Here is a 26,810-nt window from a genome sequence, read left to right as displayed (position 1 = left end):
CAGAAAATCTGGACCTTTCCCATCATTTCAAACTATCTGCTTTTGGAGGAAAAGAGGCAGCTCTGTGACTCTGCAGGAAGGGCTAGTATTCAGTATGGTCCCCTTTCCTACCAATAAAAGAAAAAAGGTTTTATAAACACTTGTCAAAAATCCAATAGGCTTAAGGTAAGGTTTTATAAACATTCATCAAAAATCCAATAGGCTTAAGGATGATGGGTAACACAAGGAGGCACAAGAAAATAACTTGTAACAAAGTAAAAGTAGTGATGCACACCTGTAATCCCAGCATTTTGGGAGGCTGAGGCGGGTGGATCACCTATGGTCAGGAGTTCAAGACCAGCCTGGCCAACATGGTGAAACCCTGTCTCTACTGAAAAAATACAAAAATTAGCTGGGCATGGTGGCAGGCACCTGTAATCTCAGCTACTCCGGAGGCTGAGGCAGGAGAATTGCTTTAACCCAGGAGGTAGAGGTTGCAGTAAGGCGAGACTGTGCCACTGCACTCCAGCCTGAACCACAGAATGAGACCATGTCTAAAAAAAAAAAAAAAAAAAAAAATTAGCCAGGCATGGTGGCAGGCACCTGTAGTCCCAGCTACTTGGGAAGCTGAGTCACAAGAATCACTTGAACCTGGGAGGCGGAGGTTGCAGTGAGCCAAGATCACATAACTGCACTCCAGCCTGGGTGATAGAGACTCTGGTTCAAAAAAAAAAAAGTTTAAAAAAAAGAACACTTAAAATTTTACTTCCAAATGACCAGGCAACAGAAATAAGATCTCTCTAATCTAGTGTGTCCTACTTCTTTTTTTCTTATTTTGTCTCACATATTTGTTTATTCTCCCAGATTCTGTGTCCTACTTCTATCTAATTCAATGTAGGCTATGAAGCTCCTCCTCCTTCTACCTAAATTAACACATCACAAATAATACATATATTTATGTGTTTCAGAAGTAAATTTTCATTAGAAGCATAATTACTAATACGCATTTCTGAATATGCATTTATTTATTTAAAAAATTAAATATCCAGCCTTAGTACTATATACTGTTTGTTATTTTAAGTGGAGAAGGTAGCACTATTTAATAATCAAGGCATGTATCAATTCTACTCCTACTCATTGAGATTATTCAACAATGATTACTCAATTAGACTTCCTGTGATCGTGTTTTCCCTATAACATGTGCTAGAAAAAAATCCTGGACATTGTGAGAGGTAAAATAGCATTAGCCTCATGTGCCACAGGAATAAATTTTCCAAAAATCTTTCAATGTAGCCCTCTAAGAAGGCTTAAAAAATATTAAATATAATGTAATTTAGTGGTTTAAAAAAGTCTTTGTTGAGTATATTAATAATGAATACTAGCTTGCAAATTTCATCTAATTAAATTTCCTACTACTGTTGAGTACCCACAGAATTATAGCTTGTGTAAGAATATTAACCAACCACGCACCTTGTAGAATATGGTACTGGGGAGTTGATTCCGATGGCTCTGTTCTTAAAACTTTGAACCCCAATTTTTAAAATTAAAAGGGAAAAGTTATTTTTCAAATACAAGATACTGATCTAGTCTACAGATTTCACTACAAAATTCTGCCTTGTGATAATCCCCCAAATAATACAGAACAAGGCACAAACCAGTGATTTTTAACTTAGCAAAGTGAGCTTGGCATTTTATCCATATGTCAAAACACAAGACTAGGCTTTCAGTGAAACAGCCGATGAGAATTCTCCCTCTGCAACATTATCACATGTGCCATCAATTACTGCCATGCCTAAGTCTAGCATCATGCTAGCACATTAAGGCAGAAGGTATTCTATACAGAGTTCACTGGACCAGAAGGACAAAATTAGGGAGGTGGAGGCCAGGCGCTGTGGCTCATGCCTGTAATCCTAGCACTTTGGGAGGCCCAGGCAGGTGGATCACCTGAGGTCAAGAGTTCGAGATTAGCCTGGCCAACATGGGGAAACCTCATTTCTACTAAAAATACAAAAATTAGCCAGGGCGTGGCGGTGGGCGCCTATAATCTCAATTACTCAGGAGGCTGAGGCAGGAGAATCGCTTGAACCCAGGAGGCGGAGGTTGCAGTGAGCCAAGATCGCACCACTGCACTCCAGCCTGGGTGACAGAGCAAAAACTCCGTCTCAAAAAAAAAAAAGGGGGAGGTGGAGAGAGAGAAGAGAAGAAATTTTAAAAAGGTAGGCCGTGCAATACTAACCAGATCATGGCTGCCTAGCTAATATGGGCCAACTGCTATGGAAGAAAAATGTTGAACATCCCAGGTTGTGTAAATTTCTGTAAACACCCAAACACAAACACACAAACACACACAATACCAACCTAATTGGGAACATTAATATATGTTGATCCTTTACTATGTTACGGTTTTGAAAATAAAAGCTAAAGTTAAAATATCTGCACTCTCTAAATTGCCTTCATATTTTCCTGAGGAAGAAGCTAGTTAGTGTTTCTTAAGGGTAAGGGGGCTGGCTTGTCATGACGGTTATAAAGATTAAGATTCCCTCTGACTTTTTTCCCCACTCACGTTTTACCAGTAACTCACTGAAACCCTTATTAAATATGTACACTTAAGCACAAATACTAAATGCTGACGATAAGGACAAGTTCAGACACTTTAACAATGGACTGTGTTATTTAAAAATAATGGGCTTTTTGCTGGGTACGGTGGCTCACGCCTGTAATCCCAGCACTTTGGGAGGCTGAGGCGGGCAGATCACGAGGTCAGGAGTTCAAGACCAGCCTGACCAACATTGCAAAACCCCGTCTCTACTAAAAATACAAAAATTAGCCGGGTGTGGTGATGTGTGCCTGTAATCTCAGCTACTTAGGAGGCTGAGGCAGAAGAATCGCTTGAATCTAGGAGGCAGAGGTTGCAGTGAGCTGAGATTGTGTGCCATTGTACTCCAGCCTGGGCGACAGAGTGAGACACCATCTCAAATTTTAAAAAATTAAAAAAAATCAAATGGATTTTTCAAAATGAAAATAATATTCAAAAATTTAGAAGTTTTTTTTTTTTTTTTTTTTTGAGACAGCTTCGTTCTTCTTGCCCAGGTTGGAGTACAATCGTGTGGTCTCGGCTCACTGCAACCTCCGGCTACCAAGTTCAAGCAATTCTCCTGCCTCAGCCTCCCAAGCTGCTGGGATTACAGGTGCCCACCACCATGCCAGGCTAATTTTTTTCTATTTTTAGTAGAAACAGGGTTTCACCATGTTGGCCAGGCTGGTCTTGAACTCCTGACCTTGGGTGATCCACCTCCCTCAGTTTCCCAGATTATTGGGATCGATTATAGGCGTCAGCCAACGTGTCCAACCGAAGTTTTTTTTGTTTTTTTTTTAAACTGAGTCAGATAAATAAATCTCCTTGTTCTATTGCTGATATCATCAGTGTCCAAAACTAAGCAGTGTGAAAAGATAGAAATAATCAACTTTTGACAAAAACTAGACATTTATTAAGCTACATAGACCAAACTTGCCATGTTTCACAAGAGTCTGGTAAATAAAATGTATTACTCCTTAACTGTTTCTTTTGTTGTTGTTGAAACGGAGATTTGCTCTGTTGCCCAGGCTGGAGTGCAGTGGAATCTCGGCTAACTGCAACCTCCACCTCCTGGGTTCAAGCGATTCTCGTTCCTCAGCCTCAGGAGTAACTAGGATTACAAGTGCATGCCACCACAGCTGGCTATTTTTTGTATTTTTGTAGAGTTGGGGTTCACCATGTTAGCCAGGCTGCTTTCAAATTCCTGACCTCAGGTGATCCGCCCACCTCGGCCTCCCAAAGTGCTGGGATTACAGGCATTAGCCACTGTGCCCAGCCCTTAACTGTTTCTAATGGAACTTTTTAAAAAAATTTTCCATACATATTCTACTTCCACGTAGGAACATTTCATACATAATTATATTGCCCAGGAAAGGGCAATCTATAAAGGATCAAAATACATTTTACTCCTTTATTCAGTTGACAAAATGCTAAACTTTACCTTGCTACCTTCAACAAAATATTAGTATGGGCCAAAAAGATATTTTTCCCCCATCAAAATTCTAATGTGTTTCTAGATATTTTTGGACTGATTTCCCAACATATTAAATATTACGTTACACTCCAAACTCTGATTACTGTATGGCATGCAAGAAAACAATTCTAAACTGTACTGGTTATTAATAAGTTTAAGTTCATTCACATCAAGTGTCACACGAACACTACCTACCTAACTGGCTAAGACCCGAAATTAAGCAATGATCATCTGATCGATTCTGTAGGCTTGTCAACTGGTGCTTACTCAATGTCCAAGTGTCCTTCTTCATATTGATCAAAGTGATTACCCTGAAAAAAGATGATGACAGCTATTTTTCAAGAGCAATAAATGTCAAATTTATTAACAGCCTATTGAAGTTTTTTCTTTCCTTTTTTTTTTTTTTTTTTTTTAACCTCAAAGGAGACTGCAATCTTTTTCAGTAGACAATCAAAACCACACCACAAATTCCAACTTTTAAAAAATTTATGAAAAACGTTTTAGGGCCGGGCACAGTGGCTCACGCCTGTAATCCCAGCACTTTGGGAGGCAGAGGCAGGAAGATCACTTGAACCCAAGAGTTCAAAACCAGCCAGGGCAACACAGTGAGACCCTGTTTCTGAAAAAAAAAAAAAAAAAAATTCAATTAGCCACACATGGTGGTGTGAACCTGTAGTGCCAGCTATTCAGGAGGCTGAAGTGGGAGGCTCACTTGAGCCCAGGAGGTCGAGACAACAATGAACTGTGAGCAAGCCACTGCACTCCAAGCATGAGTGACAGAACGAGACCGTATTTCAAACAAAACAAAACAAAATTTATTAGGAATCTAGGCCTAGCAATCTGAACTCTTCTCCTAACAGGTGTTGAAATTGTCAACTAAAACACTATCAACCATTTGGGACACCAAACCTCTTAGACTGACTACATTAGGAAAACTATACGGATTCTTACCAACAGGCAGAGCGCGGCTGGCTCCCCCAGGGCCCTCCAGGCTCCTCTGGCCCAGGCCAGCGGGTGAGCTGGGGGCTCCAAGACGGGCCGCGCCCCACCCTCTGCACACACCGGGGGCCCGTTGTGGCTGCCCCCTGGCCGGACCCAGGCCGTGAAGCTTCCCCACCCCACCTCGGTGACTGACGGCGGCGTCAGCCTCTCCCAGCCCGGACCCTGCCGGCCGCCTGGTCTCCCGGCCCAAGCCTGCCCGACCTCGACGAAACCCTCCGAGCCGCCGGGACGCAGCGCCTTTGGGTGGCGGCGGGAGTGGCGAGCCAAGAAGCCTGATGGCTGCCCGAACACCGCGCGGCGGAGGCCCTAAGGGTGCAGAGGGCCTGGCAAGGCGGCCTCAGGACGCAGGCACGGCCTTCTCTTTAGGCCTCGGAGCCGTGCAGACCCGGTCCCGGTGACCACTGTGTCCCTATTGGTCGAGACCTACCTAGTCCCGACCTCAACAGACAAAAGCCTTAACCGGCCTGGAAGGCAAGCGGAGTTCCAAACGACGACGGGTAGAACGGTTAGCGGCCATTGGGCGGTTGGTCTTCGTGCTACTAGACCTCGCTGCTGGAAGAGAGAAATAGAATGACAGGCCACGTTTGGCCCGTTGGAAATGCCCACCAGCCTTTGGGAAGACTTACTGGCCGTTTATAGAAGGCCTGTATATGTAATATGAAAAAGCTGCTTTCAGGGTGGGCGCAGTGGCTCAGGCCTGTAATCCCAGCACTTTGGAAGGCCGAGGCGGGAGGATCATCTGAGGTCAGGAGTTGGAGATCAGCCTGGCCAACATGGTGGAACCCCGTCTCTACTAAAAATACACAAAAATAGCTGGGCGTGGCGGCGGGTACCTGTAATCCCAGCTACTTGGGAGGCTGAGGCAGGAGAATCGCTTGAACCCAGGAGGCGGAGGTTGCAGTTAGCAGAGATCAGGCCACAGCACTCCAGCCTAGGCAACAGGGTGAAACTCTGTCTCAAAAAAAAAAAAAAAAAAAGCTGCTCTCAATTCCACCCCTCTCACATCTAGCCCTTCTAGATGAAAACAGCCGTGTTGTTTTACTTTGATAAGCAATATTGCATTAAATTTTTAATAATGAAGAAAATAAGTCATAATAATGAAAATAAAATCTGTATTTTAATACTGCTCAAGTCTGATAACATTATTGTAAACTAAAACTGCTAAGACATTAAACTTTAAATCAGTTGATACCTCTCGGCTTCTCAAGGAATTAAAAACAATCTCTTGACAGTTTCCAAAGCAACTGTTCCTCAAGATGATCTGCCAAGGGAGATAAACATGCCCGTATCATGCTGTATTTGATCATAAGCGAGTTGTCACTGCAACTAAAGTAAAAACGGTTTCAACAAATGATAGTTGCAGACAACTAAGAAGTTCTCTCTAAACATAATTTTCACAGATCTCCCCGCTTCATTAGGAAGAAATAGCTCATAATTTGGTTTTAAATCAAAATATCAATTTTCTGGTTCCTTTCTTGCAATAAAGTATAGGCCATGAGGATTTGTGAGTCCTACAATGACCTAAGTCAAAAGACTAAAGCCTTCGGTCTTTTGGTCTAGCCTAAATGAATTCAGTGTGTGGAACGATATGACAACTGGATTATTAACCTAACAAGAAGTAACTTTGCCTTTTCAAAGTAAAATTAAAACTCTAATTCAATGATGGGGAGTTCTAACATGTAATTTGCCACATTGTATCATAAATGTCAGGTTTCTCTCACTAGACTGTAAAGTCCTTGAGGACAAGAACTGAGTCTTGTTTATCTCTTACAAACCTAAACTTAATATGGCAGCCAAACGCTAGGGAACAATTAGGTGCTAAAATTGTGTGGCAATGATGAACAAGTTCTAGAACAAGATGGTGGTGGTGATGTTCGTACAATATTATTTATGTACTTAATACCACTGAACTATATACTTTTTAAGAGAAGGGGGTCTTGCTATGTTGCCCAGGCTGCCTTCAAACTCCTGGGCTCAAGGAGTCCAGGCTCAGCTTCCTGACTAGCTAGAACAACAGGCTCCACTACATGTGGCTTGAATTATATACTTTAAAATAGTTAAAGTGATAAGTTTTATTACATGTATTTTACCACAATAAAAATAATAAAAATAAAATTGTATGGCAAAATCTGTATAAATGAAGAAAGGAAAAAAATAAAAAGAAAAATGGAATAGCACGGGACAGGAGTACGTTTTCCAAAGACCAAAAAAAAGGACTTAAGAGTAGGTATTTCAGGAATGAGAAAAAACACTCATCAACAAATGATTAAAAATTTTTTTAAATAGCTGTTAATCCTGAAAGTCTGTCTTAAATTAACCTCCAATATTTTGTCCAATGATATTTTTAAAATAACACCTGCTTCTTGGCATTTTAATTTCTACTGTAACATTTAAAATTTTAAGTTAATTTAAAGGTGTTAATTGCAAAGTACTTCAATTACTAAATAATAAATATCCAAACATTGAGATTAGCTCAAACTTCATTATATTATAGAACACCAATGTACAGCCAAATATCAATTATTTCGCTCTACAGGTCTATACAATTTAATGATAAAAGAATAGACCAGGCACAGTGGCTCATGCCTGTAATTCTAGCACTTTGGGAGGCCGAAGTGGCAGCATTCATTGCTAGAGGCCAGGAAGTTGGACTCCAGTGAGAGTCCTTGTATAGGACTCTTGCATAGTGAGACCTTGTCTCTACAAAAAAATTAGTGGGGCATGGTGGCGTGTGCTTGTATTCCTAGTCCTATAGTCCAAGCTGAGGCAGGAGGATCAGTTCAGCCCAGGGGTTCAAGACTGCAGTGAGCAGGCCGGGCGCGGTGGCTCACGCCTGTAATCCCAGCACTTTGGGAGGCCGAGACGGGCAGATCACGAGGTTAGGAGATCGAGACCATCCTGGCTAACACGGTGAAACCCCGTCTCTACTAAAAAAAAAATACAAAAAACTAGCCGGGCAAGGTGGCAGGCGCCTATAGTCCCAGCTACTCGGGAGGCTGAGGCAGGAGAATGGCGTGAACCCGGGAGGCGGAGCTTGCAGTGAGCTGAGATCCGGCCACTGCACTCCAGCCTGGGTGACAGAGCGAGACTCTGTCTCAAAAAAAAAAAAAAAAAAGACTGCAGTGAGCGGATTGAGCCACTGCACTCAGGCCTAGGTGACAAACCAAGAGTCTGTCTCAAAAACAAACAAAAAAACACCTCATCCTAAAAATAATTGTGTACTACTTTTTAAAAGTAAGTAAACCTTCAGTTAGTTTCTTTAGAGACAGAGTCTTTCTCTATCACCCAGGCTGGAGTGCAGTGGAGCCATCATAGCTTACCGTAAACCTGAACTCCTGGGCTCAAGCAATCCTCCCACCTCAGCCTCAGCCTTCCAGCTGGGACAACAGGCATGCACCACCATGCCCAGCTAGGTTTTTTATTATTTTTATTTATTTATTTATTTATTTTTGAGATGGAGTCTTGCTCTGTCACCCAGGCTAGAGTGCAGTGGCGTGATCTCTGCTCACCGCAACCTCCACCTCCTGGGTTCAAGCGATTCTCCTGCCTCAGCCTCCTGAGTAGCTGGGATCACAGGCGTGCGCCACCACACACAGGTAATTTTTTTCTTTTTTTTTTGCATTTTTAGTAGAACCAGAGTTTCACCATGTTGGCCAGGCTGGTCTTGAACTCCTGACCTCAGGTGTCCTGCCACCTTGGCCTCCCAGAGTGCTGGGATTACAGGCGTGAGCCACCGTGCCTGACCTGTTTTTGATTTTTGTAGAGAGGAGGTTTCACTATGTTGCCCAGGTGGTCTCAAGCTCCTGGGCTCAAGTGATCCTCCTGCCTCTGTCTCTCAAAGTTCCAGGATTACTGTCTGGCCTAGAGTATTTAACTTAGGACAACTACGTGATGGTTTTAAACAAAAAGAGAATTGCCCCAAAATGTATCACTATCAAAGATGATATAAAGCACAAACACAGATTATTAGAGAACTACCAGGTAATTCTACAAAAAAGAAAATGGGCACCTTCTAGGAAAAACCATTTCAGCTCATCCCTGCTGCATGAAAACTCACACAAGCTTTTCCAAACAGATAATGAATCATTAGCAAAATGTTCTTTTAATCTTAGGCTTATTTTTTTTTTTTTTTTTTTTTTTTTGAGGCGGAGTCTCGCTCTGTCGCCCAGGCTGGAGTGCAGTGGCCAGATCTCAGCTCACTGCAAGCTCCGCCTCCTGGGTTTACGCCATTCTCCTGCCTCAGCCTCCCGAGTAGCTGGGACTACAAGCGCCCGCCACCTCGCCCGGCTAGTTTTTTGTATTTTTAGTAGAGACGGGGTTTCACCGTGTTAGCCAGGATGGTCTTGATCTCCTGACCTCGTGATCCGCCCGTCTCGGCCTCCCAAAGTGCTGGGATTACAGGCTTGAGCCACCGCGCCCGGCAAGATTTAAACAGACATTTCATCAATGATACACAGGTTGCAAGTAAGCACATGAAAACACATTCACGATCATTAATCATTAAGGAAATACAAACTAGAACCACAAGGTATTACCACCACATGCCTATTGAAATGGCATTTAAAAAAAAACTGATAATACCACTTATTTCTTATTTGTTTGTTTGGAGACAGGGTCTCTCTCTGTTGCCCAGGCTGGAGTGCAGTGGCACATTCATGGCTCACTCCAGCCTCAACCTTCCTGGGCTTAAGTGATCCTCCCACCTCAGGCTGCTGAGTGGCTGGGACTAGAGGTGCACACCACCATACTAAGCTAATTTTTGTATTTTTGGTAGAGACAGGGTTTTGCCATATTGCCCAGGCTGGTCTCGAACTCCTGGGCACAAACCATCTACCCACCTCAGCCTCCCAAAGTGCTGGGATTGCAGGCGTGAGCCTTCCTCTGATAAAATTTCAGATAAGCAAATTTCATCCATTGCTGGTGGGAACATAAATTAGTACAGTCAACTTCGGAAAACAATTTGGAAATTTCCTATAAAGTTAAACGCATACTTTCAGTTGTTGCAATCAGGAGCCAAAAAAAGAAAAAACAGTTAAACACACACTTACTACACAACCCAGCAATACTGTCCTTAGGCATTTAACCTAATAAAAAGAAAACGTGGGCCGGGCCAGTGGCTCACACCTGTAATCCCAGCACTTTGGGAGGCCGAGGCGGGCGGGTCAGGAGGTCAGGAATTCGAGATCATCCTGGCTCACACGGTGAAACCCCGCCTCTACTAAAAATACAAAAAAAATTAGCCGGGTGTGGTGGCGGGTGCCCGTAGTCCCACCTACTCAGGAGGCTGAGGCAGGAGAATGGCATACACCTGGGAGGCGGAGCTTGGAGTGAGCCGAAGTCGTGCCACTGCACTCCAGCCTGGGTGACAGAGCGAGACTCCGTCTCAAAAAAAAGAAAAGAAAAACGTACATTCATAAAAACACCTGTCTGTGAATCTTTGTAACAACTTTATTTGCACACTGGAAACTATCGGAATGTCTGTCAACTGGGAAATGGACTTTAAAAACTATGGTATACCCCATACAGTGAGATATTACTCAGGTCCAAAAAGAAAGAAATTATTCATACAAGTAATAACAGAGATGAATCTCAAATTCATTATGCTAAGTGAAAAAAGGCCATACTCAAAAAGCTTCCATATATAGGACACTCTGAAAAAAGCAAAACTGAAGAAAAAGGTCAGTTATTGTCAGAGCTATACACTGATTGTGATGATGGCTACACTATGATGCATTTTGTCAATACTCAAACCGTACTTTTATTTTTTCACCCTGTTTTATGATGCTGATAAACTGTACCTGTAAATGGGTGAATTTCACTGTAACTTAATTGTACTTTAATTTGTTGAAAAATGGCAGAAACAGGTTAAATATTTCTATAACTCCCCTCTAAAAAATATATTTTTCAAACACTTAAATTCAAATCCTGTTCTGTAGGCAGATTGTGATGGTAGTTACAAGAATCTACACATGTGTTAAAATTCACAGAACTAGGCCGGGCATGGTGGCTCACGCCTGTAATCCCAGCGCTTTGGGAAGCTGAGGCAGACAGATCACTTGAGGCCAGGCGTTCGCTACAAGCCTGGCCAACATGGAGAACATGCCCGTGATCCCAGCTACTCAGGAGACTGAGGCAGGAGAATCGCTTGAACCTACAAGGCGGAGGTTGCAGTGAGCCAAGATGGCGTCACCGCACTCCAACCTGGGCGATGGAGTGAGACTCTGTCTCAAAAATAAATAAATGGCCTGGCGCGGTGGCTCAAGCCTGTAATCCCAGCACTGTGGGAGGCCGAAACGGGCGGATCACGAGGTCAGGAGATCGAGACCATCTGGCTAACACGGTGAAACCCCGTCTCTACTAAAAAATACAAAAAACTAGCCGGGCGAGGTGGCGGCGCCTGTAGTCCCAGCTACTCGGGAGGCTGAGGCAGGAGAATGACGTAAACCCGGGAGGCGGAGCTTGCAGTGAGCTGAGATCCGGCCACTGCGCTCCAGACTGGGCGACAGAGCCAGACTCCGTCTCAAAAAAAAAAAAAAAATTAAAAATTAAATAAATAAATAAATTCGTAGAAATGCATATCAAAATAAGTCAAGACTACTGCATAATTTTTAAAGCTAAATGAAAATAAAACAAACTGAAAAGCATATGGAGCAGCTCTAGAATACATTAGAAGCTTGTAGTAGAAGTTGACTCCTAGAAATGGGTGTCTAAGCGTTAAGAGATGAGAGGTAGGCTACTTTTAACTGCATTTTTTTCCTTTTGAATTTCATACTTACTGCATTTTAAAATAAATTTTAAAATATTTAATCAGAAATTGATTTTGTTCATTTTTTATTTTTTTAAGACAGAATCTTGCTGTATCATCCAGGCTGGAGTGCAGTGTGCAATCTCAACTCACTGCAACCTCTGCCTCCTGGGTTCAAGCAATTCTCATGCCTCAGCCTCCCAAAAAACTGGCATGCACCACCACGTTAATTTTTGTATTTTTTTTTTAGCAAATGTAAACAGCCACCCTAAATCACCCCAAAGGACAGACCCGAGTTGTTCTTTTCATCTTTAATGTTTACACCTCTCTGAATCTGAGAAGTTGCTGCCAGGATTCTAGTACATACCAAAACGTGATGACAATACTCTCACCTGTGCAAACTTTTGTGCATCTACCGCTGTCTAAAGGAAGCCGATGTCTAAAGGAAGCCGATGTCATTAGCCTGGGGGAAGCAACAAGGCATGTTTGTGACTGAAGTTCAATTTGCCCAGTGTGGCCACACCTACTTCACTGATTGATATTCTAATAGTGGGATAAATAATTCAATAGGGATAAAGCTTGGATTTTCCTCTTCTTCTCTCTCAGTGCTTACATTCTTGTCATGATATTGACGTGCCACAGGCAAGCCAGCATGTCAGTGTGCTCTATCTGAATAAGGTATAGCCTTTCTACACTGCAGAGTCATTCAGTTTCTAAAATAATGGAGCTTGTACTGTTAGAACTAATGGAGTAAGAAAATTTTTTAAAACAAGCCATCAGTCTGGACCTGTGTAGGTGAATGAAGGAGAAGCACTTTAAAGTCAGGGAAAAAAATATGCACATACTTAACATTTAGAATTATCAACCACTGCTGGTTTTCCATAGACCATTTCATTTTTGATTTCATCTGTGAAAGATATGATTATTGCGACCATTCAGAGGGGGACTTTGATTGTTAACTGCCTGGTCCTCCTTGCTTGGCACCCTGCAAACAAATGTGCTCCTTTCTCCCACTGCAAAACCTCAGTATGGTTTGGCTTTACTGTGCTGGGCCAGTGGACCCCAGTTAAGTCCGCTAATAAGCTCTTGCTATGTCCTTGGGATGGGTTTCAGATTCAAAATAGACTGACCCTACCCATACTGCTGACTCGGCTGGTCAGTATTTGTCAATAACATAGAGGCTTCATTCAAAGTTGTAATTACTGGAACCCAAGGGTGATTTCAGGATTTTATGGAGCCTGAACCTTACCTATTAATAATAAAAACATGGAAAAGTATGAATACAAAGATTCCCAAGGGCCTCCCAGGACCGTGCAAGTGAAAAGCCCTGATGCTGAGGCTCTATTCAATTCATCGTCATTCCACCACAGCTGAGGCCCTTTTTTGTTTGTTTTACAAACTTTTGTAATACAATAAAATATACTGTTTCAACTTATAAACACCACAGAACAGTGTCATATCAGTCACAAAATTACTGGCACCTTCCCTTGGCAACTTGCCTTTGGAAAGAAATGCAATGGGCCCATTTCTCACTATGGCGAATGTTTCCTGAAGCAAATTAGCCTTTTTTACTAGAAAGATTTGACCCAAAACGAAGGAGCCCAGCCCCCAGCATACATTTGGTGTGTTGAGACCATTGTGCCAATAGGGTCACTTGTTTCATGCATTTTCTTGCCCATGCCAAAGGTCAGAACTAGGAAAAGCAGGGCAGGTCATATATAAACTATGTAAGTTTCTTGGTCTCTTCGTACTTTAGCTTCCCCATTTGAAAAAACGAATGGATCTTTTTTTTTTTTTTTTTTTTTCTGAGACGGAGTTTCGCTCTTGTTGCCCAAGCTGGAGTGCAATGGCACAATCTCGTCTCACCGCAACCTCCGCCTCCCAGGTTCAAGCGATTCTCCTGCCTCAGCCTCCCAAGTAGCTGGGATTACAGGCATGTGCCACCACGCCCGGCTAATTTTGTATTTTTAGTAGAGACGGGGTTTCTCCATGTTGGTCAGGCTGGTCTCAAACTCCCGACCTCAGGTGATCCGCCTGCCTCGGCCTCCCAAAGTGCTGGGATTATAGGCGTAAGCCACTGCGCCCAGCCCAACGAATGGATCTTAAGACATACTTTTCAGAGTTCATAATGGGCTTATACCCAGCTAACCAATAATTGTATGAGGTTCTTACACGTAAATAGTTGTTTACATGTATTCATCTTCCATCTCACTTACAACTTGTGTAAAAACTGCATCCCGTGCCAGGCCTGAAATGTTCCAAACATCAGTTCTGTGAGTAAATTGCAACCAAGATTCCTGCCAAAAAAGACACAAGCCAAGGAAGAAAAAATATATATTCTTTCAGAACGTTTATCGCTTGCATTGATTCTAATTTGCATAGGATGGAACATAACCTCAATACTTTCTCTATGTACTAAAGAAATCTCACAGTGAAAGATACTGGCTTATGATTTATACTTTAACCTTGCACTTGTGGTGCCTTAGATACAAAACAGCGAATGCTCAGTAAATACTTACGTTAAGTGAGCTTTATTTCCCTAGGACAGGATTTCACAACTTCAGGGCCATTGACTCTTGGACTATATAATTCTTTGCCATAGGGGTTTGTCCTGTACCTTGTAGGATATTTAGCAGCATTCCTGGCCTCTGCCTACCAGATGCCAGGAGGACACCCACAGTTGTGGCAACCAAAACTGTCTCCAGACATAGCCAAGTGTCACCTGGGTGCAAAATCACACTGGTTGAGAACCACTGCTCTCTGATGATTCACTATGATCTGTGTAGTAATTCTTACTCTAATCTTTCCTAGGGACAAAGAGGATTTGCTATATAATTTTAGTAACTTAAAAATTTTAATCATATTTCAAAATGAATAGCAAAGGGGTTTATCATTAAGTTTTATTAAAGTTCTAAATGTAATCGAGTTATATTTGTAATTTACATAAAGTGCAAAAATGGTAGTGGTTCATATATATGTCTTTCAATAGGCTATATTTTATTGCAGGATAAATCTCTAGGAAAAGTAAAAGGAAAATATTGCCTTGATTAGTTATTAGATGTCAAATTAGTAGGAATAAATAGGAAGAGTTTACAGTAACATTAAATACATAGTTTTCGTCTAAACTCTATATGTTTGGACTTGTATTTGAACTTCCCAGAGCCTCTAACCTTGCCAGTACCTCTCCTAGAGTCTCACCTTCATGGTTTTAACACATAAAATATACAACTATAGATCTTGATAAACTTTGGAATTAATTTTTCCTGAGAGCAGTAGACTTGATGAAATGACCTTTTGTAGTCTCATCAAATCCTAGATTGTGAGCTCGAAGTTTTTATCTTTATATATAGTTTCTAATATTAAAAGAAATAGTCTCACCTTCCTAGTTTAGGTCTATTTTCCTAAGCCAGTTCAACGTCAGAAGAAATAAAAGACATCCTTTCACATCATTTGAAAGGAAGTTACCCCTTTAACTAATACATAACTTTGAACTAATTCAAACCATATTAATATAATTAATTTCTATCATATTAATAGAAATTCTTTTTTGGTTATATATTGCTTTATTATTTCATGAAAGCAATTTCTTCAGTTATACAGTGATAGGGCAACAAAACAACATGGAACTGGATTTTTATTTTTCAAATAAAAACAGGTGTAGTCAACACCCATTCTTAACTCCAGTTGACTCTTATTTCCATTGATTCCAGCTTGTCAGCTTGTCCCTCCCTCTTTACCTGGAAGGTGTAATGTTGTCTGACTGATGTCTCCATCTCTAGTCTCTCCCTTCCTAAACCATCCTGCACACAGTCATGAGATAAACTCTCCAGAAGTGGCTTGCAAAGACCAGCATCTCCTAGGAAATTTCTGAAGATGCAAATTTTTAGTCCCACTCTAGACCAACTGAATCAGTAACTGCGAGGGTAGAGTGCAGAACTGAGTTCTAATGCGCCCTCCCAGTGATTGCGATGCAGCTCTATCTCACAGCACTGCTGTGATAACACTGGTCCGTATGATGGCTCCTTAGCTTGACATTCAAAGCCCTAGAAGATCTGGCTCTATAATTTCCTACTCTACCTCCTTGTACTCTACAGGTACTCATGGCATTCCTCAAATACTTTCCTGTGTTTTGCCCTTCTCCCATTTTCCTTTTGCAAGTTTAGAATCTTTTCCCCAAGATGTTTGTCTGATGTTACGCAACGGCCCTTCAAAGTCCTATTCAAATGGCATTGTTCTAATAACATCTTCCTGGGTCCAAACTGAAGTCGATCTCCTCTCTTCTATGCTCCAGAAACAATGTATCCCTCCTAGAGCCCACATCCATTTCTTCTTTTTAATGTAGTTATTTTTCATCCCATTTCTTCTGAGCATAAACTTCTTGAAAGCATGGACTAGGTCTTGTTCATCTGCATTGCCCACCGTGTTTAAAACCAACACATGGAAATAAATCGAACTCACAGTTATAAAATAAATGAATAGCTGGGGCAGTGAGTAGAAGGAAAATGACTATTTTAAAGGAAATGTAGTTTTATTACTTCATGGCCTTTGTAGCACTTTGGTATCTACCTGAGGGTCTTTACACCCACTTTCCTTAAGCCTTCTACATTTGAATCTGTTTGCAAAAAAGCATCACTAATGAGCTTAATGAGGATTAATGACATACACACCTCTGAACCATGGACAAAGGATAAAAATCAAGCTTTCATAGCAATGAACATAGTATCTTCTTATCTCTAAACAGACAGAAATACCATGCAGGTATCCCTTCCTTGGTAACACAGCTGAGGACATAGTTTATTTTGTAATTAGTGAAGAGTTAGGGGCATTTCTGATATGTTTACTTGCTATAAACACTCTAGCTATACCACTTAACCATCATTTTAAACATCTGTTTTAACATAACAATTCCTGAAATGAAATCCTGAATACCAGGCTATTCTTTTGGTAGCTTAATATTCTTGATAATATTATTTATATAATTCAGCTGCTTATTATTTAATATTTAAATATTAATTTAATTTAGATTAAATTATCAAAAAATTCTGGATTAATGATATTCAAATTAATGTAGGTGGTCTATATTTTCTTCTCCTTCAGGCAACAATCTGAAGTTAACTTTAATTCCTTTCATTCTACTAAAGCAACTTTTTCAAATCTTTCTCTTTTTTTTGTTTTTTTTTTTTTTTGACAGAGTCTTGCTCTGTTGCCTAGGCTGGAGTTTAGTGGCATGATCCTGTAACCTCTGCTTCCTGGGTTCAAGTGATTCTCCTGCCTCAGCCTCCCGAGTAGCTAGAATTACAGGCACCGACCACCATGCCTGGCTAATTTTTATACTTTTAGCAGAGACAGGGTTTCACCACGTTGGCCAGGCTGGTCTCGAACTCCTGACCTCAGGTGATCCTCCCGCCTCAACCTCCCAAAGTGCTGAAATTACAGGCGTGAGCCACCGTGCCCGGCCCTAAATCTTTTTTGTGAAGGTCAGATAGTAAATATTTTAGGCTTTGTGGGCCACATGTGGTCTCTGTTGCATATTTCTCTTTGTTTCTTTTCTTTTTCTTTCCCAGTCCTTTAAAAGTGTAAAAACCATTCTTAACTTGATGGGCTATTTAAAAACAGACTGTAGATTAGATTTGATCTATTGGTTGTAGACTGAATATAAGAAGATGATATGTGAACACTTTTTATAAAACAAGGTTCATATGGGTATCAATCACTGCTCATATCTTATTACCATGTGAAATTTTTTTCTGTCTGTATTCTGTCTATATGGTTAAAAACCTGAAAATGCATAGAAGATATTAATGCTAGAGATTGGCTGAGACCCTATACAAACTTACAGAATTGCAGAATTGTATTGCTGAAAGAAATCTTAGAGATTATCTAATTTGAACCCCTTATTCATTTTACAGATAATATGACTAAAAACTAATAAACATGATTAACTAACTAACTTACAAATACTGGAGGGATAGCAGGCCTTCAAATGAATCCTTATGTAATTCAGTCAAATAATTTTCATTGAGAATTCTGGAAAATGAAAAATTATTTTCTAGATCAAAATGCAAACTACAACTATTTGCTACACAGGATTAACTCCTACATGTGGAGGAAAGCTGGGTGATGGTAATTTCAAGATGGTGGTATCTGCTCTGCTTTCATTCAAACCTTTTCTTACATTTTCCTTTTTGTGTCCATCTCTGTCCACCACCACCACCACCACACACACACACACACACACACACACACAAGCACACCCCTACCCACTCTTCCCACCAAATTATCTATTTAATGCCTCCTCTCTAGATCACAAAGTCCCTGTTCGAATCCAACTCTGGTGGCACCAGTATCAGCAGAACTTCCGTTTCCCCCCCTCTTTTCCCAAACCTTGTTATAAAAGCCCCACATGGAACCATGTCAGGGCTGCAAGTGAAGTCATTCGACTTTTTTCTCCCATTAAAAATATTTGAGAACTACAATGTGCATAAAGCACACATAACATAAATGTTGTTTATATTTTATTTTATTTTATTTTATTTTAATTTCTGAGACAGGGTCTCACTCTGTTGTCCAGACTGATCTCAAACTCCTGGGCTCAAGTGATTCCCCTGTCTCAGCCTCCCAAGTGTTGCAATTACAGATGTGAGCCACTGCACCTGGCCAAATATTCAGTTTAATAATTATAAAGCAGATACCCATATACCATCGTTACGAAAGATCATTGCTAGCATCCCAGAAGCCCCAGGTCCTCTCCAATCACAGCCTCCTCTCTAACCCTTATAGATATCCACTATCCTGACCTTTGTAATAATTTTCTTGTTTTTAAAATGTAGCTCCGGCCTGGCACAGTGGCTCACGCCTGTAATCCCAGCACTTTGGGAGGCTGAGGCGGGTGAATCACTTGAGGTCAGGAGTTCGAGACCAGCTTGGTCAACACGGTGAAACCCCATCTCTACTAAAAATACGAAAATTGATTGGACCTGGTGGTGGGTGCCCGTAATTCCGGCTACTTGGGAGGCTGAGGTGGGAGAATCACTTGAACCCAGGAGGCAGAGGTTACCGTGAGCCGAGTTCACGCCACTGTCCTCCAGCCTGGGCGACAAGAACAAAACTCTGTCTCAAAAAATAAAATAAAATAAAATAAAATAAACTGGTAAAGTAAAATAAAATGTAGTTCTGGCTGGGCACGGTGGCTCACACCTGTAATCTCAGTGCTTTGGGAAGCCAAAGTAGGAGGATTGCTTGAGCCCAGAGGTTCGAGACCAGTCTGAGTACTACAGCAGGACCTCATCTCTAGACAAATTTTAAAATTAGCTGGGCATGTTGGCGCACACCTGTAGTCCCAGCTACTGGAGAGGCTCAGATGGGAAGACTGCTTGAGCATGGGAGGTCCAGGCTGCAGTGAGCTGCGTTTGCACCACTGCAAACCCTGTCTCAAAAATAAATTAAATAAAATAAAATGTCGTTTTACCTATTATATGTCAGTCATAAACAACATATTTTAGCTTTGCCTTCTTGAACATTATATAAAAGAAATCATATTACACATATTATTTTCTGTATTACTTCTTTCACTCAATAATCTGTTTGTACATTTAAGATGTATGTTGCTGAGGTTGATTCATTCCAAGACCTGTGTTGTGCTTTCAATAAGGTAGTTACTAGCTATATTTGGCTACTGTTAGTGACTGAGGAACTGAATCTTTAATTTACTCATTTTAATTATTTTTAAATTTAAAAGCTGATACTCAATGCAGTCATTAGAAAATTTATTGGATATATGATGCTACTTTTTCAACTGCAAATTTTACAAAATCTAAATATAGATTAAGGTGTTTTGTTTGTCTGTCTGTTTGTTTTGAGACAAGGTTTCACTCTGTTGCCCAGCCTAGAGAGCAGCAGCACAATCACAGCGTACTGCAGCCTCGACCTCCCAGGCTCAAGTGATCCTCCCACCTCAGCCTGCCTAGTAGCTGGGACTATAAGCACACACCGTCATGCCTCGCTAATATTTTTAATTTTTTGTAGAGACGTGGTTTCACTGTGTTGCCAGGCTAGTCTTGAACTACTGGGTTCAAGTGATCCTCCTGCCTATGCCTCCCAAAATGCTGGGATTACAGGCATGAGCTACCTAACATCCAGCCAGGTTAAGTATTTTTATTATCATTATTTACTTTTCTCTCTAGACTGCTCAGCAGAACAGATTAAGTTTTTGTGATAAGAATTTAGCAACCAAATTTAGACTTCAAAGAGTTAGTATGGAAAAAAGAATGTAAACTCCCCAATTAATTTTTATACTAACAACATGCAGAAATGATACCACTTTGGATATTTCGAAGACTTAGTATGAAAATAAAATTTCTCATTAATGACATATATAATGACTGCATGTTGGAATGATAATATTTTGGATATAATATATTCACATGTTTCACCTGTTTCTTTTTTAGTTTTATTTTTTAAGTGACTACCGGAAAAGTTAAGATTATGTATGTGACTTGCATTATGTTTCTAATCAATAATAGAAGTATTAATAATACTTCTATTCAGTATACACACACATAATAATACTTTTAATAAGTATTAATAATACTTCTATTATTATATAAAGTATTAATATGCTTCTATTATTATATAATAGAATAATAGAGTATTCCATTGTATGATTATACTGCAAAGTATTGATTCATCCACTGTGGACAGATACTGAGATTTTTCTAGCTTTTAGTTATTACAAAGAATGCTGCTTTGAACATTCTTATACTTGTATTCTGATAATACTTTTCCTGGGTTTCTCTAGGATATGATAAGGGTACAAAATTGTTTTCCTAAAAAGTTGTGGCAGATTGAGAACATGCCAAGTCTCTAACCATCCAACCTCTAGCAAATCTCTAAAAATTATAGAACAGAAATAATTTAAAAATCCACAATCTTAACTCAAAATGTGGAAGCAGCTCTACAAATGATCCCCTGTCAGAAATACCCAGGAACTACCTACAAGTTATTGGTTGGGACTGTGGAGTGGAGAAGCCAGAGGTACATCAACCACATATCCTTCCTTGGGCCAGGCAGCAAAGGTGTCTTCCTCCAGGCAGGAGCAATTGGTGTTAGAAAGGGGGCAGGGTCCTGCAGCCCTGGAGGAAGAGTGTACACTCGCTTACCAGCCATCTCCCACACCTTCCTATTATCAGAAGACTCCATCTGGAACACAAGCCCCAGAATCCCATTTCTCCTTTAGAGCTAGGAAACAGGATTGTCTAGTTCCAGCATTTTTTTTTCTTATCAATAAGATATCAAACTAAGGGTGAGGGAAACTATTTTAAAGTGGTCATAACTCCTCTTCTTAGATGACTGTGATTGTCATGTGTTTTATTTTAAATTTAGAACTCATGTATAGTTTGTCTATATAAGTTGAACTAATGATGTGACACATAAACTGTTGTGAAAAATGCCAGTTACTAGCCGGGGGTGGTGGCTCACACCTATAATCCCAGGGCAGATTACCTGAAGTCACGAGTTCGAGACCAACCTGGCCAACAAGGCGAAATCCCGTCTCTACTAAAAATACAAAAAAATTAGCCAGGCATGGTGGTGCACACCTGTAGTCCCACCTACTCTGCAGGCTGAGGCATGAGAATCGCTTGAACCTGGGCAGTGGCAGTTACAGTGAGCCGAGATGGCGCCATTGCACTCCAGCCTGGGGTGACAGAGCAAGACTGTTTCAATTAAAAAAAAAAAAAAAAAAAAGCCAGTTACTTTGAATGTAAGCATTTTTTCCAAAATCATGTATGTGTCTAATTCCTTCTATAAATCAATAAGAAAATGATTTTTAAAATTCAACAAGATCATGGACAGAGGACAGAAAACTCAGAGAAGAAACACAAATGTTCAATAAACATATAAAGATATTTAATTAAATTCATAAGTAATCACAAAAATTCAAATTTAGATGGGATACCTTTTATTCCCCCATAACATCAACAAAAAGTTGTAGAATACCCAGTGGTGAAAAGTGTGGGGAAATGAATGCTGTTATACTCTGTTGACCATAGTGTAAGTTGGCACAACATTTTCAACAGCAATTAAAATTTCATATCTACATAGGCTTCACCCCAACAATTCCATTTCTAGATATGTATTCTACAGAAATACTTGCCCATGTTCACAAAGAAGCATGGATTTCATTGCACCAATGCATGTAACAAGAAAACTAGACATAATCTAAACATCCATCAATGGGGGAACTATTAAATAAACTATGATACATCCATACTATGGAGTATTATGCAGGAGTTTAAAATGAATGTGGTAACCCTCTAAGTACTGGGAAGAAAAGAATAAGACATATCATGAAGTGAAAGAATCAAGTTATAAGACGTTACCATTTATGTGAAGAAAAAAGATTTTTAAAGCCACACAACAAATCTATTTTACTTTATGTAAATATGTAAGTAGGCAAATGGGGAAAAGTCTGGAAGGTTATATACTAAACACAGAGTGTTACCTCAGGGATGAGGGAGTAGGACACAAGGAGGGTTTTTGTTATAGCTGTTATTTCATTTTTATACATTAAGAATGTAATCATGGTCTAGGGATGGGGCTGGGGGCTGGGATTACAAAATGCCTGTAATCCCAGCACTTTGGGAGGCCAAGGTGGGAGGATCACTTGAGCCCAGGAGTTTGAGACCAGCCTAAGCAATACAGGGAGACCCTGTCTCTACAAAAAATAAAAAATTAGGTGGGCATGGTAGCATGTAACTTGGGAAGCTGAGATGGGAGGATCACTTGAGCCTGGGAGGTGGAGGCTGCAGTGAGTCATGATTGCACCACTGCACTCCAGCCTGGGGAACAGAGTAAGATCCCGTCTCCAAAAAAAAAAAAAATATATATATATATATATATATGTGTGTGTGTGTGTGTGTGTGTGTGTGTGTGTATAAAACAAAGTATTATTTGTATGATAAAAAATAAATTTAAATTGACTCTTATTTTAAAGAGAGCCTACCAAATTTAATTTTAAGATAACCACAGGATTGCAATCAACAGAGGTTGATTTGGGGTATGGAGGGGAAACATGTTTTCTCAGAGGTACTGACCTCAAAATTCTATACCAGGAAGGATCTTACAATGCAGTTAGTTTTTTTTGGTCATATTTGGAGAGAATATACTCACAGTTTCTCAGTCCAACTGTATGCTTTTCATACGTCTTCACCAATGTAAGATATATAGTTTCCTTGGACATTTCTGTGAAGAAACACAGTTCATATCCTTGAATAGGTAGGAAAAGAATGAACAGGATAAGTAAAAGAATCATGGCAACCTTGTGGGGGATATTCAGAAACAGAGAATAACACCTGCTTTCTAATTTCCAGTGCTGTCAGCTTCCCAGTTTGCACAATTAACCAAGAAATAATGTGGGGCCACTGGCACAAATGAGGCATCTCCCGGAAGCTTAGCTTCCTATCCATCCCATCTCTTAGACAGATAATGCCAGTTAATTACTTTGAATGTAAGTATTTTATCCAAAAGCCCTTATGTGTCTAAACTAACTCCTTCTACAAATCAAAAATGGTAAATACTTCAACAGAAAACTGGGCAAAAACTTATCATTATCAACAAATAAGAAGAAAGAAACCCTATGCTGGGTAACGCCAAAGCTTTGGCCCGGTGCCCTCTGTTGAAACATCCTAGGCCTTTTCTTTCCACTCCTATCACAACCAATCTGATTTAGCCCCTTCACACTTTACCCTAGATTTTGCTAGACCTTTCTATTTTGTCTCCCTGAATTAAGCTTTCCCCTCTAGGGCACTCTACATACGGATTCTAAAATAATCATCTGCATGTCTGCACTTGAACATTATGCAAAAAATAAAATAATCCTCCTGTTTTAATCATCTAATCTCTTTTGGCTGGAAATTTTCAATGGCTTTCCATATGTCATTGTGTAACTTTTAAACTCCCATACCTGCTAATCAAAGTTTTACATAATTGTTTCTTCATTGCTCCCTCACCTGATTCTTTGCAGCCAGATTGGTTTACTAAATTCTCACCATATCTGTAGCCATGCCTTTGCCTAGACTGTACTCCCATTTTTCTCCTTATTTAACAAATTATAGCTACTTTTTAAGCCCCAAGTAAAGTTTTAGCTTATCCAGATTTCTCTGACCTCCAAATCTCAAGATCTCAGTTTCTGGTGAATCCTAGCACCGATGGTCTGCATTATCTTTTAGTACCTAATTATATACACCTCCTTTTTTATACCTATTCTCTTTCTTCCCTCCTATCATTTTCATGTTCTAGGGACAGTAGCATACTTGGCTCTGGATTGGACACAAAATGAGTGCTACATATAGAAAGCCAGTGACAAAGATGAGTTCTGGCCATAGCTAAAGGACTGAGTAATCATGTTAACAGCCAACACTCCTACATATGCTAGGCACTGATGAAGTGTTTCATATATTCACTCACCTAAATTTCACAGCAATCTTATGAAATGGTGACTAGCATAATCCCCAGTTTAAAGATAAGGAAATTGAGTTACAGAGCAGAATAACTTGCTCAGGGTCACCAAGCTAATAATTGACAGCCCTGGGTGCAGACCCAGGCAGCCTGGCTCCAGAATCAACTCTTAACCATTTAGAACATCATCACTGAGATGGGGAGAGGGACAGGCTGCTGTGAAGAGGGTGAAGTGAAAATGGGAGGAGAGCAGCGGTTAAGCAATGACGTGATAGGGCTAAATGAAAATGGATAAGAAAACAAGTAAGAGCAATCACAAGTAAAAGACTGCAGAAGGGGCCTAATTGTAAAGGATAATGAGGAGAAGGAAGAGATTACAGGCAGAGGTGAAAGCAGGAAGTTAGTTGTCAGCATAGCTTGGGGAGATAAAGAAGGCACAGGAAGGCCTCCAGGAAAAGGCTGCCGTGTGAGGCAGGACACAGAGGACAATGGAGGAAAGGTGATTCTTACAAGATGGTGAAGGTGCCATTGTAGGTGTTGGGCTCTGGCACAGGCACTCAGCGGAGCCTCTGCTTTGGGCTGAGATCAGTACATGACAGTATCTCATCTCCACAGGTACAGAGCTCACATATGTTGGTGCTTGTGGAGGCCTTCTGTTCCTCTGGTGCAGTTAAAGCCTTATTTTGGGGGTAACTTTCAGACCGCATCAATGAATCCTGAGTAGATTCTAGTTCAGTAGGTGGACCTGTGACTTCAGTCAGTTTTCAATGCAGAGTCTGAACCTGGTCTGGACAAGGAGCTGTAGTCTTCTCCAGGGCTGTAGAATGTCTAATCTCTGTAGTGGGTTCTGGAGTGATGGCAAGTCCCAGGTCTGGAGGCTGAGTTGAGGTCTCCTCCATGGTTGGAGATGGTTTAACCTCTATAGTAGGTTCTGTAGTTATGGTAAGCTCCAGGTCCAGAGGTTGAACTGTGACTTGAGTCAGGTTTGAATGCTGAGCCTGACCCTTGTCTGGAGGTGGAAGTGTCACCTCAAGGTGCTCTGGAGGAGGAGCTATAGTCATCAGGGCTGTAGAAGTTTCAACCTCTGTAATAGATTCTGGAGTGATGGTAAGCCCCAGATCCAAAGGTTGAACTGTGACGCTGGGTGATGTTGGATGCTGAGCTTGATCCTGGCCTGGTGTTGGCACGGACATCTCAAAATATACAGGAGGTTGAGCTACAACCTCCTTATGTAGCTCTGGAGACCAAGTTAGGGTCTTCTGCATGGTTGGAGAAGGTTCAACCTCCATAGTGGATTCTGGAGTTAAGGTAAGTTCCAGATCCAAAGGTTGAACTGTGGCTTGAGTCAGGTTTGAATGGTGAGTCTGAAACCTGGTCTGGATGTGGAAGTGTCACCTTAGGGTGCTTTGGAGAAACTAGAGTCTTCTTCAGGGGTGTAGAATGTTCAACCTCCGTAGTGGGTTCTGGAGTGATAGTAAGTCCCAGGTCCAAAAGTTGAGCTGCAATGCTGGTTGACATTGGATGCTGAGCTTGATCCTGACCTGGCGTTGGAACTGTTACCTCTTAATATACTGGAGGTTGGGGTACAACCTTAGGAGGCTGAGTTGGGGTCTCCTGCGTGGTTGGAGAAAGTTCAACCTCTGTCGTGGATTCTGGAGTGATAGTAAACCCCAGGCCCAAAGGCTAAACTGTGACACTGGGCAGTGTTGAATGCTGAGCTTGATCCTGACCTGGTGTTACCTCATAATGAGCTTGAGGTTGAGCTGCAACCCCTGTAGGTGGCTCTGGAAGCTGAGTTGAGTTCTCCATGGTTGGAGAAAAAAAAACATGGTTGTGGAGTTGTGGTAAGTTCCAGGTGCAAAGGTTGAACTATGACCTGTTAGGTTTGTGTGCTGAGCCTGAACCTGGTCTGGAGGTGGAAGCATCACCTCAGGGTGTTTTGGAGGAGCAGTAGTCTTCCTCAGGGTTGTAGAATGCTCACCCTCCATAGTGGATTCCGGAGTGATGGTAAGCCCCAGCTCTAAAGGTTGAAATGTGACACTGGGTGATACTGGATACTGGGCTTGGTCCTGGCCTGCTATTGCAACTGTCATCTCATGCATTGGAGGTTGAGCTGCAACCTCCTGAGGTGGCTCTGGATGCTGAGCTGGGACCAGCTGCTGGCTTGAAGGTTCTACCTCCATAGGGGGCTCTGGAGTCTGAGCTGGAACCCCCTGCTGAGTTAAGAGATGGTTCCACCTCCTGAGGGAGCTCTGGAGGTGAAGATGGGGCCATCTGCTGGGTCTGAGAGGGTTCTACCACCACAGGTGCCTCTGAGGACTGAGCAGGGCCTGCCTGCTGGACTGGAGAGGATTCTACCTCTTTAGGTGGCTCTAAAAGCTGAATTGGGGTCTGCTGTAGGACTGGAGATGGTTCGACCTTCTCAGGTGGCTCTGATGGCTGAGCTGGTATCTCCCGCTGCGGTGGAGGACTGACCTCTTCGGTGGACTTTGGAGGATGACCTGAGGCTTCTTGCTGGGTTGCAGATGGTTCAACCCTTAGGGGGCTCTGGTGGCTCAGCTGGGAACTCTTGCTGGACT

At 41.3% G+C, this 26,810-nt stretch overlaps 1 protein-coding gene and 1 pseudogene across 1 annotated transcript; both read right to left on the bottom strand.

Annotated features, from left to right (window-relative positions):
* LOC112610111 overlaps positions 1-5,547 on the bottom strand; it is a 40,042-nt pseudogene extending 34,495 nt beyond the window's left edge.
* A 19,416-nt stretch (positions 5,548-24,963) lies between these two features.
* Positions 24,964-25,520, bottom strand: LOC112610110 (leucine-rich repeat-containing protein 37B-like). Its single transcript, XM_025363457.1, is given in 2 exon segments — positions 24,964-24,984; positions 24,987-25,520. Coding segments are annotated over 2 exon segments (555 nt in total).
* Positions 25,521-26,810: the final 1,290 nt, after the last annotated feature.

This window comes from Theropithecus gelada, chromosome 16, assembly GCF_003255815.1.
Source record: "Theropithecus gelada isolate Dixy chromosome 16, Tgel_1.0, whole genome shotgun sequence".
Classification (NCBI taxonomy): domain Eukaryota; kingdom Metazoa; phylum Chordata; class Mammalia; order Primates; family Cercopithecidae; genus Theropithecus; species Theropithecus gelada.
This window is presented reverse-complemented; position numbering and strand designations above follow the sequence as displayed.